The sequence below is a fragment of the Topomyia yanbarensis genome, unplaced genomic scaffold (assembly GCF_030247195.1).
Source record: "Topomyia yanbarensis strain Yona2022 unplaced genomic scaffold, ASM3024719v1 HiC_scaffold_4, whole genome shotgun sequence".
NCBI lineage: Eukaryota > Metazoa > Arthropoda > Insecta > Diptera > Culicidae > Topomyia > Topomyia yanbarensis.
Genome location: NW_026683602.1, coordinates 1,647,472 through 1,660,712, shown reverse-complemented (window position 1 = coordinate 1,660,712; position 13,241 = coordinate 1,647,472). Strand labels below are relative to the sequence as shown.

Genomic DNA, 13,241 nt, shown 5'->3' with positions numbered 1-13,241 from the left:
TCGCGTTCAAACATGAGCAATTAATTTGTGTATAGTGTGGAAAAGTGGAATACAAATTTTTCAAAAAATATATTGTTTTGTCAGCTATGCTATATTAAGAAGGCAGAAATTTAGCGGCAAATGCGATACACAAATTTAGCGGCAAATGCGATACACTTTTGTGGCAAGGTGAGCAATCATTTATTTTATATAACAATATATACTAAACATATTACAAATTAACTTTGTTCAAACACGTTCTAGAGTGAAAATATCAATAAAATATATTGTACGTTTCTGAAAGAAAGGCAACAAAGAATGAACGAATTTCAAATCAATGTTTTATTGGAGCGAAATATTAAATGAGTTCGAATACACAAGTTTTCAACTTTAACTATCATAACTTTTATGATTCCCAAATAAGCTGTGTTCTGCAGAATGCCAAAAAAACCACCATTAACACTCAAATTTCTCATCACACTTTGGGTAACCCGGCTATTACCGTATTCTCGATGCCCAAATGATTTGATCCTCGCAGCATCTTCAGGTAACCTTTTTCGCCCCACGCCGGTCCGTACGAATTGGCAATCAGCCAGTATGGTAGCCCTTGTTCCTTCCCCCAGCCGATGATCCTAATCGCGTGTTTGCCAACCTGTTTCCCCACAACGTGTTTATACACACCACTCCGGTACAGGAACAAATCTTCGTACACAGTAAAACCCGCCTCCACTGGTCCGTTGGTCATAATCTCCACCTGAATCATTCGCTCGTCGTTCGGAATCTTGTAGGCGACGCGGCCGAAAAATTTATTCGTTCGATATCTGCCATCGAATCCGTGTACGCAGTGATGCGAACATCTTGGAGTTTCTTCCTTGTGGCAGTTTTTGAACGGATATTCGCACGGTTTGAATGGATAGGGTTTGCACCCTTCCGTACTATTGAACGGTGCTCCACTCACCAACCCAACATCCACCCAGTATTGAAAGGAAGACCCATCTAGAAAGCCTCCATTGCACCCATTTCCACAATCCTTACAGCATGCCATCAGATCCTCCGCGGCTAGGTCCACATCCAGCCTTCCCTGCGAATGAATGCACAACCGATCGGACATCACGCTAACAGCAGCCACGGCCCAGCATGATCCGCATGTTCCTTGATTCCGAATCACCGCAATCGACCTGCAGTACGGCCACTTTTCCCTTGCATCGAACTGTTTCGGAATGTGCACTTCTTCGATTGTGTGGTGCCTTTTTGTCGGCAGCGTAAAATCCAGCTGGCTCTGGTAGATACCATCCAAATTGCGAAATGTGCTGAAGCGGATGCCCGCTTCGAACGACGTATCCGGGGTCCATGTTTTTGCGCGCTCCAGCACCTGATTGAGGAAGCGATCGTTGAACGGGGCATCACCGTGTCGACCGGAAGTAGCTGATAGTAAAGCAGCCGTAAACAGGCTGGACAGTACGAGCAGGACCGACCACAGTTTGGTGACCATTTGGTCTGTCGGAATGGATCGGGGAGAGATCTTGTAAGCGCGATAGAGTTACACGGCGAACACTGTTGGACTGGCGGGTGCTTGTGGCTATGCCGAAGTGATGATTTGCTGTTGATAAGAGTTTTGCAGATCAGCAGATTTCTTATGGCGAAAGGTAGCTGAACTTTCTCTCTCTGTCTGTTGCTGCTGATAAGCACGGTGTGGCTTGTGGGGGGAAACAAAGATGATCGACTGAATGGAAGTACGGTAAATGCAATACAATGCAAATGTATAGTGGAATTGACTTAGTCTGTGTTCAGTGTGATCTTAGATCTGCGTGGAAATATTTCCAAAGCGGAATACAGTCGCAGTGTAAAAAGTGGGCTAGTAGGTTATGCGATTGATGTCGACTATAATCCGGGTTGTATGAATTAGTTTATTGTTGAGGCAATTAATAGGAAAAAACAAACCAACACCGAAGCGAATGCCTTTTTATTTTCTCATTATAATTGTATTCGTAGCTCTAAATATTCAAGGTGGCATAGTCTGCGGGTTTCGTGGCAGACTCAATTCCTCTCAGTCATTCTATTTATCGCGTGGTTGGACGACTAAGAGAATGTGAATCTGCAATGTCGCCATGAAGACTTGTTTAGGAACAGAAGGAACTAGAGTTAACAATGTAGTAAATTCAAAATCAACAACGGCTTAGTCTCTAAAGAAGTCTTTATTCAGTTGATGCGAATTACTCACTATTACATGCAAAAAACTTGAGCCTCTGTTGAAATGCAAATCCACGCTCTAAATCTTTGGCAAACCAGCAGCAATCGAACTCTCGATACCGAGATGATCCTCACCACGCAGAATCTTGAAGAATCCATTATCTCCCCAATCGCTGTTCCACGAGTTGGCAATCAACCAGTACTTGGTATCGTTTTCAACGCCCCATCCCAGCATACGTATCGCATGTCCACCCAGCATCTTCCCAGTCACATGTTGATAGACGCCCTCTTTGTACTGCAGCAGATCTTCATACACCGTAAAAGCACCCTCAACCGGTCCATTCGTCATGATCTCCTTCTGAATTTGCTGCTCGTGTCTGCCGATCGAGTAGGACGATTTACCGTAGTGCTTATCCTTAGCATATGGTACGTTGTAGCTAGACTGGCATTTCTTCGTACATTTCGGGGTCTTTCCCTCTTCCCCATCGCAAGCCGGACGAGATCCGTTAACGTGGTGTTCACAGGGAGCAATGACGTACGGTTGGCAACCCTGTTCCGATCCGTACGGACCACCACTGACAAGTCCCTTACGAACCCAGTAGCTCCAGGCGGCCCCCGGGAAACCACCGTTACAGCCAAAACCACAAGTGTGACAGCAAGCAACCAAATCCTCGGCGGATACTCGGAAATGTACCTTTCCACCCGAGTGAATGCAGTACCGATCGGACATGGCCTCCACGGCTCCGAAAGCCCAGCAGGAACCGCACGAACCTTGATCGCGAACCTCCCGGATGGTAGGACAGTTGGGCCACTGCTCGCGAGCATCGAAATTCTCCGGTAAATCGTCATCGTCCTCCAGCTCGTGTATCAACACCGGGGCTCTGAACTTGTCCGCATCCTTGTGGACACCCATTAGCCCGCGGATGTAGGCCATCGAAGTTTGCGGGGCAAAGTTTGGCCCGGCCCGCCAGGTCGTCGCTTTAGCGTTGATCTCATTGATGAAGGCCTGCGACAGAGGATTGAGCTGACCTCGGACCAGCCCGAGGGCCATCAGTAGGAGCAGATACTTCATTGTCTGTATTGAATTTCCTGGAAATTGATAGAAAAAAGAGAACAACGGGTCAGATGGATTGAACGAAAACAATCTGGTGGTGGATGGTGATAGTCTGGCACTTGTTTACCATTGGTTGAGATAGTGGCAAAGGGAGGTTATTTGCGTCAGCCTATAATGCACTGAACAAGTATAAGCAACAATGATGCAGTGCTTGTATGGGAGAGGTCGTGTATTTTAAACTGAGATCATCGCGTGAAAATATTAATAGACTAAAAGACCCTTAATTACCATGCTTGATTCATTTAAAATAAATGATGAGCCAGAATAGAAGAGATTATAACTCTCTTTTGGCCCGGCTTTTAGTTAGGGCTGCGTAGTGACAAACATACGAAAGTAACCATGCTAGCCAGTGCAAGGCGGATACACGTTAGAGAACAATTGGTGCGCTAATAAATTTGTCTCTATATTTGACACGTTTATCATCCCACCGACCTACAAAAAAATTGTGCGGGATTTCATGCGTAGTCAAAGCAAACTGAAGCGATGTAACCAAAGATAAATAGAACTAAACACGAATAAATGGTTCCTAACTTGTTCAATGTTTGTTTTGAAATTATTTCTAGGACAATGAAAAACGACAATAGTTTAAGGCTTGATAAAAACCGTACAGTAAAATTTTAAAACAACGAAGTAAACAACAAATAGTTATGCTTACTACGCCGTCGTCAAGGCCAAACAAACAAGGAAAATAAATCGTCCGTCTCCATGTACATATATATGCTGTTCTACATTAGTCACACGACTGCAAAAGAGCAAATCTATATGCGGTTTTTACAAACTAAATCAACGGAGAAACAAAGGATACAGTCGCTCACGTAAATCAACAAATAGTGGATAAAGCTAATCCGGATTGTGAATATGATCCGTCTGACGTCGCCAAAATGCTACAGAACATCAGCAGTTAAATCTGAGCCGAGGAGAAATTTGATGTCTTCTTTGTTTAGGACATTTTGTTTATCTATCGATCAGCAATTTTATCAGTGGAACACTGTCAGACATCTTTGGTTGTGGTTGCAGTAGGCTAAAATGTTCAAATATCAAGAAAAATAATGAATATGAGATTCACCCGCTACCACAAACAATAGATCAAATTTTGCGACGCTTTGTTATAAATCTCATTCAGCTGGTCAGCAGATTTGAATGCAAATAAATCTAGGCAGGTATATTTGTATTATTTTTTCATCCTCTTTGTGTTTCCTACTTGCGAACAACAACCGTTATCGAATGTTTTATTTTCAATGTTTTCACCGCTTGTGATCGGTTCTGCAAAACAGTTTACTGTAAAGAATGAGTCATTTTGCGCAGCATTTCACTATATTTTAATCAAATTTAAAATTTTGCATTTTTCGTAGTTGTAAGCTATGATGTGAATTTATTTGTCTTGATGCGAAAATTAAACCAGACCCGGCATTGTACACAAGTCGACAGTTGTTTTAAATTAAATTGCAATTTTTTGTTTCCAAAAACTACAACAAAATATATTTCACAGGGTTTGCAAAGAAGTTTTCAAGGGACACAGAACAAAAAAGCGTACTTACCTCGACAGCAACTATGTGAGTAATGACTAGGTCGACGATGTGTTCTGTATGTACTCTGTGTTATTGATCCGGTAAACTCATAATGCTATGTGAAGGGTAGGAGCATTTGCAGTTTGTGACTGTGTTAGTGAACGCCGTGAAAGCGGCCGGAATTGTGTGACGTCATAATACTCAAATCAGCAAGAAAGCGTTGGAAAATTATATTACTCCCTAAGGAGAAAATTGCTTCAAAACCGTCTTTATGCATGAAGGGCGCAAAACCTAACTATAATTAGTCCAGTTGTTTGCTTTTCGACTTTGTATCTTTACAACCACGGCACTTGACTAATGCACCGGGCTGACGCTAAGTTCAAAATTGGAAACACTACTTGTGAACACACACTAAACGACTTCCAACTTACGATGTCCCGATGTCCATTTCATGCATAAAGACGGGTTTAAACCAATTTTCTCCTTAGGGAATAATATAGCATTTGCCTGCTTAGCTGAATATCTGTGATAAAATTTATGTAATAATTGTTTAGTGATATTGTTAAATTTCAGAACTATGGAGAGGAATCCAATCGATGTGCAGTTTTGGAACTATTCAGGAAACAGAGGACAGAGACATAACGCAGCTGCTCGGTGTGAATCGATAATTTGTCCGACGATGCAAGAAACAATTGCAAGATGAAAGTGAAGCATCTAGACATCCAGGATCAAAAAGGCATCGTTCAGCAAGGGCAAATGCATTGATTAAAGCTGTGACCAATGAAATACGTCGCAGTTCGACCAGATCCATGAAACAAATGGCTAAGAAGTATAATGTGTCACGTATAACGATCCAAATCATGGTGAAAAAAGACCGTGGATTGTATTCACACGAACTACGACAACACCAGCTTCTTTTTGAGGCAACGAAAAAAAAAATGGCTGAAAAGATGCAAAATGCTAAAAAGTTGGTTTGCAGATCCTCCTGACGTTATCTATATGGATGGGAGTTTATTCAATGTAACCCGCAAATTTAACCATCGAAATAATAGGGCACTCTTGATTCCATTAATCCCAGTGTAAATATGAATAAAGGACGCATAAACCGCATTCGGTTATGATTTGGGCTGCCGTAACTTCAAATGGTAAAAAATCTGATTTTTGAGTTCCGGATGGCGTGGAAATCAATCAGTACATCTGAAGTTTTTACAGCCGAAAGTTTTACCATGGAAAATGAGTTTTATGACGTTGAGATTTGCTCTACCCAAGATTCAGCAATAGTATACGCGGCAAAAGGCGTGCAAACGTGGTTCCATCATAATTTGAAGCATTTTTGGGCCAAAGAAATGTAACTCATCTCCGGATATCAAGCCACTCGACTTTGCAATTGAGAGTATTGTCGAGAATGTCACCAACGTTTACCCCAAACGTAATAATGCTCTAATGATAGGACCGTTATTTAGCAGAAAATGAAGATTCTGGGAATCGACTACTGATTCACCACCATGTGTTCTAAGGGCCAATGTAAACTGACTCCTTAATACCGTCTTCCAAGGAAGTAGGATTAATTTGCAGTCTACGACAAAGTTGTAGACAAGGAAATTATTTTCCTTACTCTCCTGCTGTGATAAACTAATGCATACAGTGCCACCTAGCGGCGAAAATGCTTAGTGAGCTTTATTAATGGAAATTGGAAAAATCCCATACAAACTTCGAATGCGCTATTCCGGTAGCTAGACAATTGTCCGATTTGGGTCGAATTTGTAGCAGACACTTCTGGTGGGAATGCAAATCGACTCGGCGCTGGGCCGATTGAGCTTTACAAATTCGTTTTTTTTTTTCCTGGGCGTCTATTCATCTAGTTCCTCAATTTTGTGCGTGTATTACCCGATTGAGTGGTCGAGCGACGATTACCGTGGCACAAGAAAATCATCTTCTTCTAGTGCCGTTTCTTTGTCTTCAGCTTCATCGGTACAATCATTGAGTCAGCTTGAAATATCCTCTTCGTCCGGACAAATATGCGCTTCTTTGAAAATGCGACATATTACAATGTCTTCTTGAATGCCAAATTCCTGTGAATTCTAATTTTGGCTTAGTTGTCGTTATAATCCTCTACCAAGCATAATAAGCCTTTACCGGTTTAGTGCATCTAACGGATGTGGAGGGTTATGTGGCCCTCCGTTTCAGCGAAAATTCCCGAAGAAATTTTCTAAACGGTCCTGGTTCACTTTATAGGTAATGATGTATCGAATCCCGAACCAATGTTGCATATCGGCGACTCTGGATAGAGTTTATTGACATCTCAAGATCGCTTTCTAGAAAACCCATGAAAAATTAAAAAAAAAGCTATTATTTAGGCCAGATTACGATATGGCTACCTGAACAGGTGGCTTTGTTGTTTGTGATTTTTCAATGTTCTCAATTTAGTTTTTCGAGCATCCATTTTTTTAAAGAGAGATTCCAGTTTTTAAAAACATTGTTGACAACGCTGGTGGTACGCGTGGATTCGCATTAGTTGGTCGACGAAAATCCTTGTGATGATTTTACCTGAGAATTATACTGCCGCAAATATCCCATGTAATTCGTTTACGAGCGCTCGATCGAGGCACAAGTGTTTTTTCCAGTCCGTAAGTGAATTTTTTTTTCTTTTTTTTTACAATGGAGAAGACCTTTATGTCCTAGCCCAGTACACGTGCTATTGGTAGGGTCCAATCTACCACACGGGGTGCACTGGGGGCGTGTCGGACTCGAATGGTGACCAGCCATTAATACCGACTAAACTCCATTGGGCTCCGCCATCATTCCTCCCAGGAACTACCTCTCGGTATTACTTCTGTGGGGATGGCTGTACTAAATGTACTCATTCACTCTCACTCACGCGTTCATACGTCCTGTATGAGGCTTACTTGGGTGCTCTCTCAATCGCACTTTGATTCACTCTCAAACACTCTCACATGAGGCTGACTTTTGTGCTCACCTTTTACGTTCCATGCGAGGCTGACTTGTGTGCTCACCTTACTCATTCCTTGCTAGGCTTACTTTTGTGCTCGCCCCACCCATACCATGTGAGGCTGACTTGGGTGCTCACCCTATCACCTGATTCACTCTCAATCGTGCCACTCTATTGTACCTTTGTCACTCCCTCTGGCATCCCATGTGGGACATTTTTCTTAGGCCCCACTTCTGACATACCATGCGAGGCTGACTTGTGTGCTCACCTTTTTCATTCCTTGCTAGGCTGACTTTTGTGCTAGCCTCTACCATACCTGTGAGGCTGACTTTTATGCTCACCCTTAACATGCCGTGTGAGACTGACTTGGATGCTCACCCTTTCACTTCTCTGCCACGCCATGAGGCATGGATAGCTAAGTTCCAACATACTACGCTACGACCCTCCCGTCTTGGCATGAGGCAGTCCACTTATACGCCTATACACTCACTGTTCTGTCTTGCTTCGGGGTGGCTGGGTTTACCCCTTACGCGGTTGTCATTCGCTGCGCCAAACCTGCCTCGGCATGAACAGACCATTCACTCCCTTTTTTGCGCTTGGCCTTTTTCGCTCCAGCTAACCAATCACTAGTTAGCCGTGCCCGTCGTCTGTTGCTCGGTTCGCCAGATTACCTGTAGCCTACTGGCAATCTGGATGGTAGCAGCCGAGACTGCGTTCCACTTCTCCACCGATTGACACATCCGCTGAATAAGGGTATCAGGGGTTGTGTCCCAGCCACAGACGTCAAGCATTGCTCTTCTTTCGACGTCGAACCGATGACATACGAACAGTATGTGTTCGGCAGTTTCATCTACACCTGGGCAGTCCGGGCAGACTGGGACCTCCGCGTGCCCGAACCTGTGGAGGTACTGACGGAAACAGCCATGGCCTGACAGGAATTGTGTCAGGTGGAAGTGAACTTCCCCATGGGGTCTTCCCACCCAGCTCGATATGCTAGGTATCAGCCGGTGGGTCCACCTACCTTTCGAGGAGTTGTCCCACTCACGCTGCCATCTGGCGACCGAGGTCACCCTGGTGCGCTCGCGGGCTCCCCTATTTCCACGTAGCTCAAAGCACTCCTCATCTTCCCGAATGACCAGCCCGACTGGCATCATGCTCGCTATCACGCAGGATGCATCGTGTGATACCGTGTGGTAGGCAGATATCACTGAGGCACATCACGCGGTAGGTGCTCTCCAGTTTCTGTAGGTAACTGGTTACCCTCAGTGCTCTTGACCATGACGGGCCGCCGTACCTGAGGATAGATACGGCAACGCCTGCCAGTAACCTACGTCTACTGGCGCACACCTTTGAGCTGTTGGACATCATTCTCGATAGAGCCGCAACAGCAGTCGACGCTCTCTTGCACGTATAGTCGACATGGCTGCCGAAGGTCAGCTTGTCGTCTATAATGACTCCGAGAGACTTCAGACTTCGCTGTGAAGTGATCGCGACTTCTCCCACATGGATAACTGCATGTTGTGCCGACTTGCGGTTGTTGACGATAACTACCTCCGTCTTATGATGAGCGAGCTCCAGGCCTCTCGCGCTCATCCATTCGTCCACCGTGCTAATCGCGTGTTCTGCGGTTAGTTCTACCTCAGGAATTGACTTCCCGTAGACCTCCAAGGTTACGTCGTCGGCAAAGCCGACGATCTTGACCCCAGGATTGAACTTCAGTCTCAGAACCCCGTCATACATGAGGTTCCATAGCACCGGGCCTAGGATCGAGCCCTGCGGGACTCCGGCGGTAATCGGAACCCTTTTCTGACCGGCATCGGTCTCGTATAGCAGTACGCGATTTTGGAAGTAACTTTCCAGGATCCGGTACAGACCCACCGGTAGGCTAAGCCGGTGTAACGAGAGCGCGATGGCATCCCAGCTTGCGCTGTTGAATGCGTTCTTCACGTCAAGTGTCACTAACGCACAGTATCGAATACCTCACCTTTTTCGTTGGATCGCTATCTCGGCAGTATTTATCACTGAGTTGAGAGCGTCCACTTTGGACTTACCCTTCCGAAAGCCAAACTGGTTGCTTGACAGACCGTCCGTACCCTCCGCGTACGGGGTGAGCCTGTTGAGGATGATCCTCTCAAGCAGTTTGCCAGTCGTGTCGATCAGACAGATTGGTCTGTACGCCGATGGGTCGCCTGGCGGCTTCCCAGGCTTCGGCAACAGCACCAATTTTTGCCTTTTCCATCTATCGGGGAAACGGCACTCGTCAAGGCATCTCTGTATAGCTAGCCTGAACATGTTCGGGTTCGCTATGATCGCTGCCTTGAGAGCGTTGTTTGGAACTCCATCCGGCCCTGGAGCTTTGTTCATTGCTAGGGATTTAGCCACTGCGAGTAGTTCTTCATTCGTCACTGGAGCCACCATTTCGACCGTGCCCGCACTGTCTCGTAGTGCAGGTGGCCAGGGGCTTGTGGCTCGAGACGGGAAGAGTACTTCGATAATCGTTGCCAACCGGTCCGGAGACCGTTCTGGGGGTGAGGAGCCCCCTTTGGTCTTGGCCATCACAATCCTGTAGACGTCACCCCACGGATTCGCGTTGGCACTCTCACACAGGTTGTCGAAACACGCTCTCTTGCTGCTTTTAATGGCCTTGTTAAGGGCCAATTTCGCAGCTCGAAACACTTCACGGCGGTTCTCTTTTGCATCCTCGGTGCGAGCTCTTCGCATCCTACGTCTAGCTCTGAGGCAGGTTGACCGTAGAGCTGCAATCTCGGCACTCCACCAGTATACCGGGCATCTACCGTTTCTTGGCAGTGTTTTTCTCGGCATAGTGGCGTCGCACGCGCGTGATAGAACAGCTACCAGCGCATCCCCGCTTAGACTGTCGGTGTTGGCCTCCAGTCCCAGGGCCGCGGTGAAAGCTTCGCTGTCGAAGTGATTGGACTTCTACCCGCGTACCTGACAGGGATCTCCCGCCCTCGGATGCTGCACACCATAGTTGATCTTAAAGCGGATTGCTAAATGATCACTATGGGTGTAGCCTTCGTCTACCCTCCATTCCATGCCTGGAGCCAGACTCGGGCTGGCAAATGTTAGGTCAATCCACGCCTCCACTCCGTTTCTACGGAATGTACTAGCGGAGCCATTATTAGCTAGCACAGTATCGAGTTTCGCAAGCGCTTCCATTAGCGCTTGACCCCTGTTATTTGTACAGCGGCTGCCCCACTCCACTGCCCAAGCGTTAAAGTCTCCCGCTATGACTACCGGTTTCCGGCCCACTAGGTCCGACGAGAGCCTGTCGATCATCTGGTAGAACTGTTCTATTGGCCACCTTGGTGGGGCGTAGCAGCTGCAATAGAACACACCATTGATCTTGGCAATCGCCACACCCTCGGCGGAGGGGTGTATTACCTCTTGAACCGGGAGCCGTCCCGTTGTACAGATTGCCACCATTCCAGACCCGTCCGACACCCAATTGCCGTTGCCGGCAGGGATGCGGTACGGGTCTGATAAGAGGGCGACATCTGTCCTCGACTCCGAGACCGACTGCCACAGCAGCTGTTGGGCTGCTGCACAATGGTTAAGATTTAGCTGTGTGACGTTCACGGCTTCTTCTTATTTAACTCACCGAAGGGACACGAAGGTCCGCCCATAGCATGTTTATGGGCTTGCTTCTTAGCGGTGCAGATAAGGCACTTGTGTGCCTTAGTGCACCCCCGCTCTTTATGTCCCTCCTCGCCGCAGCGACGACATAGTTTGCTCCTATCTATGCCTTTGCACTCGTATGCTTTGTGGCCGGACTCAAGGCACCGATAGCACCTATCCACTGAAGGCGGCTGGGGTATACTAATAGGGCATACCGACCAGCCGATCTTCAGCTTCCCTTTCTCGGTTACCTTTTTGGCATCCGCCTTCAGTAGCCTGAGGTAGGCTACTTGGGTGCCAGAGGGTCCATCTCTCAATCGCACAGAGGCCCGCTCGATTGTGACGTCGCAATGCTCCTTAACGGCTGCGACAACGTCTTCTGCGGTCGTGAACTCGTCCAAGTGCTTGCACTGGAGAGTCATTGATGAGTACTCTTTGGGCACGGCACGGCGTTTGCGAAACCGAAACAGTACTAACGAGGGCGCGGAATATTCAAACCGTTGAATATTCGATTTCGCCATGAAGGTTTGTCCGAATTACGCCCCGGCACAGAAGATCTATAGATGTCACTTTAAGTATCTGAAACAGAGGTGCCAACAAAGGATCAACTTTCAACTGATCAGGCTGTAGCAAACAATGATACTATCAGTGATGGAGTACGGATGTTTCTGCTTTCGCTCCGCTGTGAACATACATTTCATCAAACTAGAGAGAATCCAGTGTCGCTGTTGCGCGTATCGCTTTGGGTTGCATGCACTCGACCAATACAATGAGTCTAGAAGTACTGGCGGATGTCCTTCCGCTAAAAAATCGATTTGTCCTTGTACTCGATTACAATGGCACAGAGCATCAATTCTTCTTCGTATAACTATAACCGTGCTCATCTCTTAGATACTTCTGATTCAACTGTATTTTTCGATACATCCATGAAGGAGGAGATTTGTGGAATCCCGGGATTACATTCGGTCGCATGTGATCCCAAACATGTTTTATAATAAATACAATCAAGTAGACTGCAGCCAAATGTTCTACACTGACGGATCAATTGGGTCATTAAGCCATATGCTCCTTTTGATTTTTTTTTCGATGCAGCGAACGTTAAGGTTCTACTGAGAAAGCTTGAAAAAGCGGCAAACTTGGAAAACGAAAAAAGCAGTTTTTTCTCACACCGCACAGAGGAGTAACTAGAACAAATTCTTGGCCAAAAACCAAAATATTTTTTTTCGATTTTTTTGTTTCGTTATATTTTTTTTACATACCTAAGAACCTACTGTATAACGTGGCAAAATTAGGAGTATATCAAAAATTGTTAAAGAATTTTTGCATGTATGCCCAATGGTGATATTTTAAGGGATATTTTAATCGTTTTCGTTATATATTTAGCAAAATCGCTTTCTAGTGATGGTGACTGTATTAAATAAGATAATATTATTACAAACGTAGTTCAACACCACCGTTTGTTTCACTTCAGCTTAAAACTAACTAAAAAAAGTAAACTTGCTGTGTATTGCACCAACTAAAAAAATACATTTTATTCCAAATTTGAATTATAAAAAAGTTACATTATACGGCTAGATCTGGCAAAGTTGCTGAAGCAGTATTACAATACAAGATTTCAGCTATACAAAAAATATTCGAACTCTTCCGATCTTGTCCGATCCACCAATCCCAAGCGATTTGAAAATATTGAAATTTTGACTAATTTGAGGTACACCGGTACCAGTATTTGAAAGCATACAGAAAATTGGCCTCTGCACTGGTAGCTGGGTAGATGCCAAATTGTTCCAAAAATTAGTAATTGTCTATTTTTAGTTCATATTAAGGCATAATAACAACAATTGCAGCAGCAAATAATTTTGGC

General features: G+C 45.4%; 2 protein-coding genes across 2 annotated transcripts; both read right to left on the bottom strand.

Moving 5' to 3' along the window:
• Window positions 1-300: 300 nt before the first annotated feature.
• Window positions 301-2,012, bottom strand: LOC131695414 (cathepsin B-like). Its single transcript, XM_058983902.1, has one exon. The coding sequence runs from the start codon at window positions 1,469-1,471 to the stop codon at window positions 455-457; it is 1,017 nt and encodes a 338-aa protein (XP_058839885.1). The 5' UTR covers window positions 1,472-2,012; the 3' UTR covers window positions 301-454.
• Window positions 2,013-2,155: 143 nt separating this feature from the next.
• LOC131695415 (cathepsin B-like) lies at window positions 2,156-4,947 on the bottom strand. Its single transcript, XM_058983903.1, has 2 exons — window positions 4,822-4,947; window positions 2,156-3,258 (listed from the first exon to the last, which is right to left on the bottom strand). Exon 2 carries the CDS (start codon window positions 3,239-3,241, stop codon window positions 2,249-2,251), a length of 993 nt encoding a protein of 330 aa, XP_058839886.1. The 5' UTR covers window positions 3,242-3,258; window positions 4,822-4,947; the 3' UTR covers window positions 2,156-2,248.
• Window positions 4,948-13,241: the final 8,294 nt, after the last annotated feature.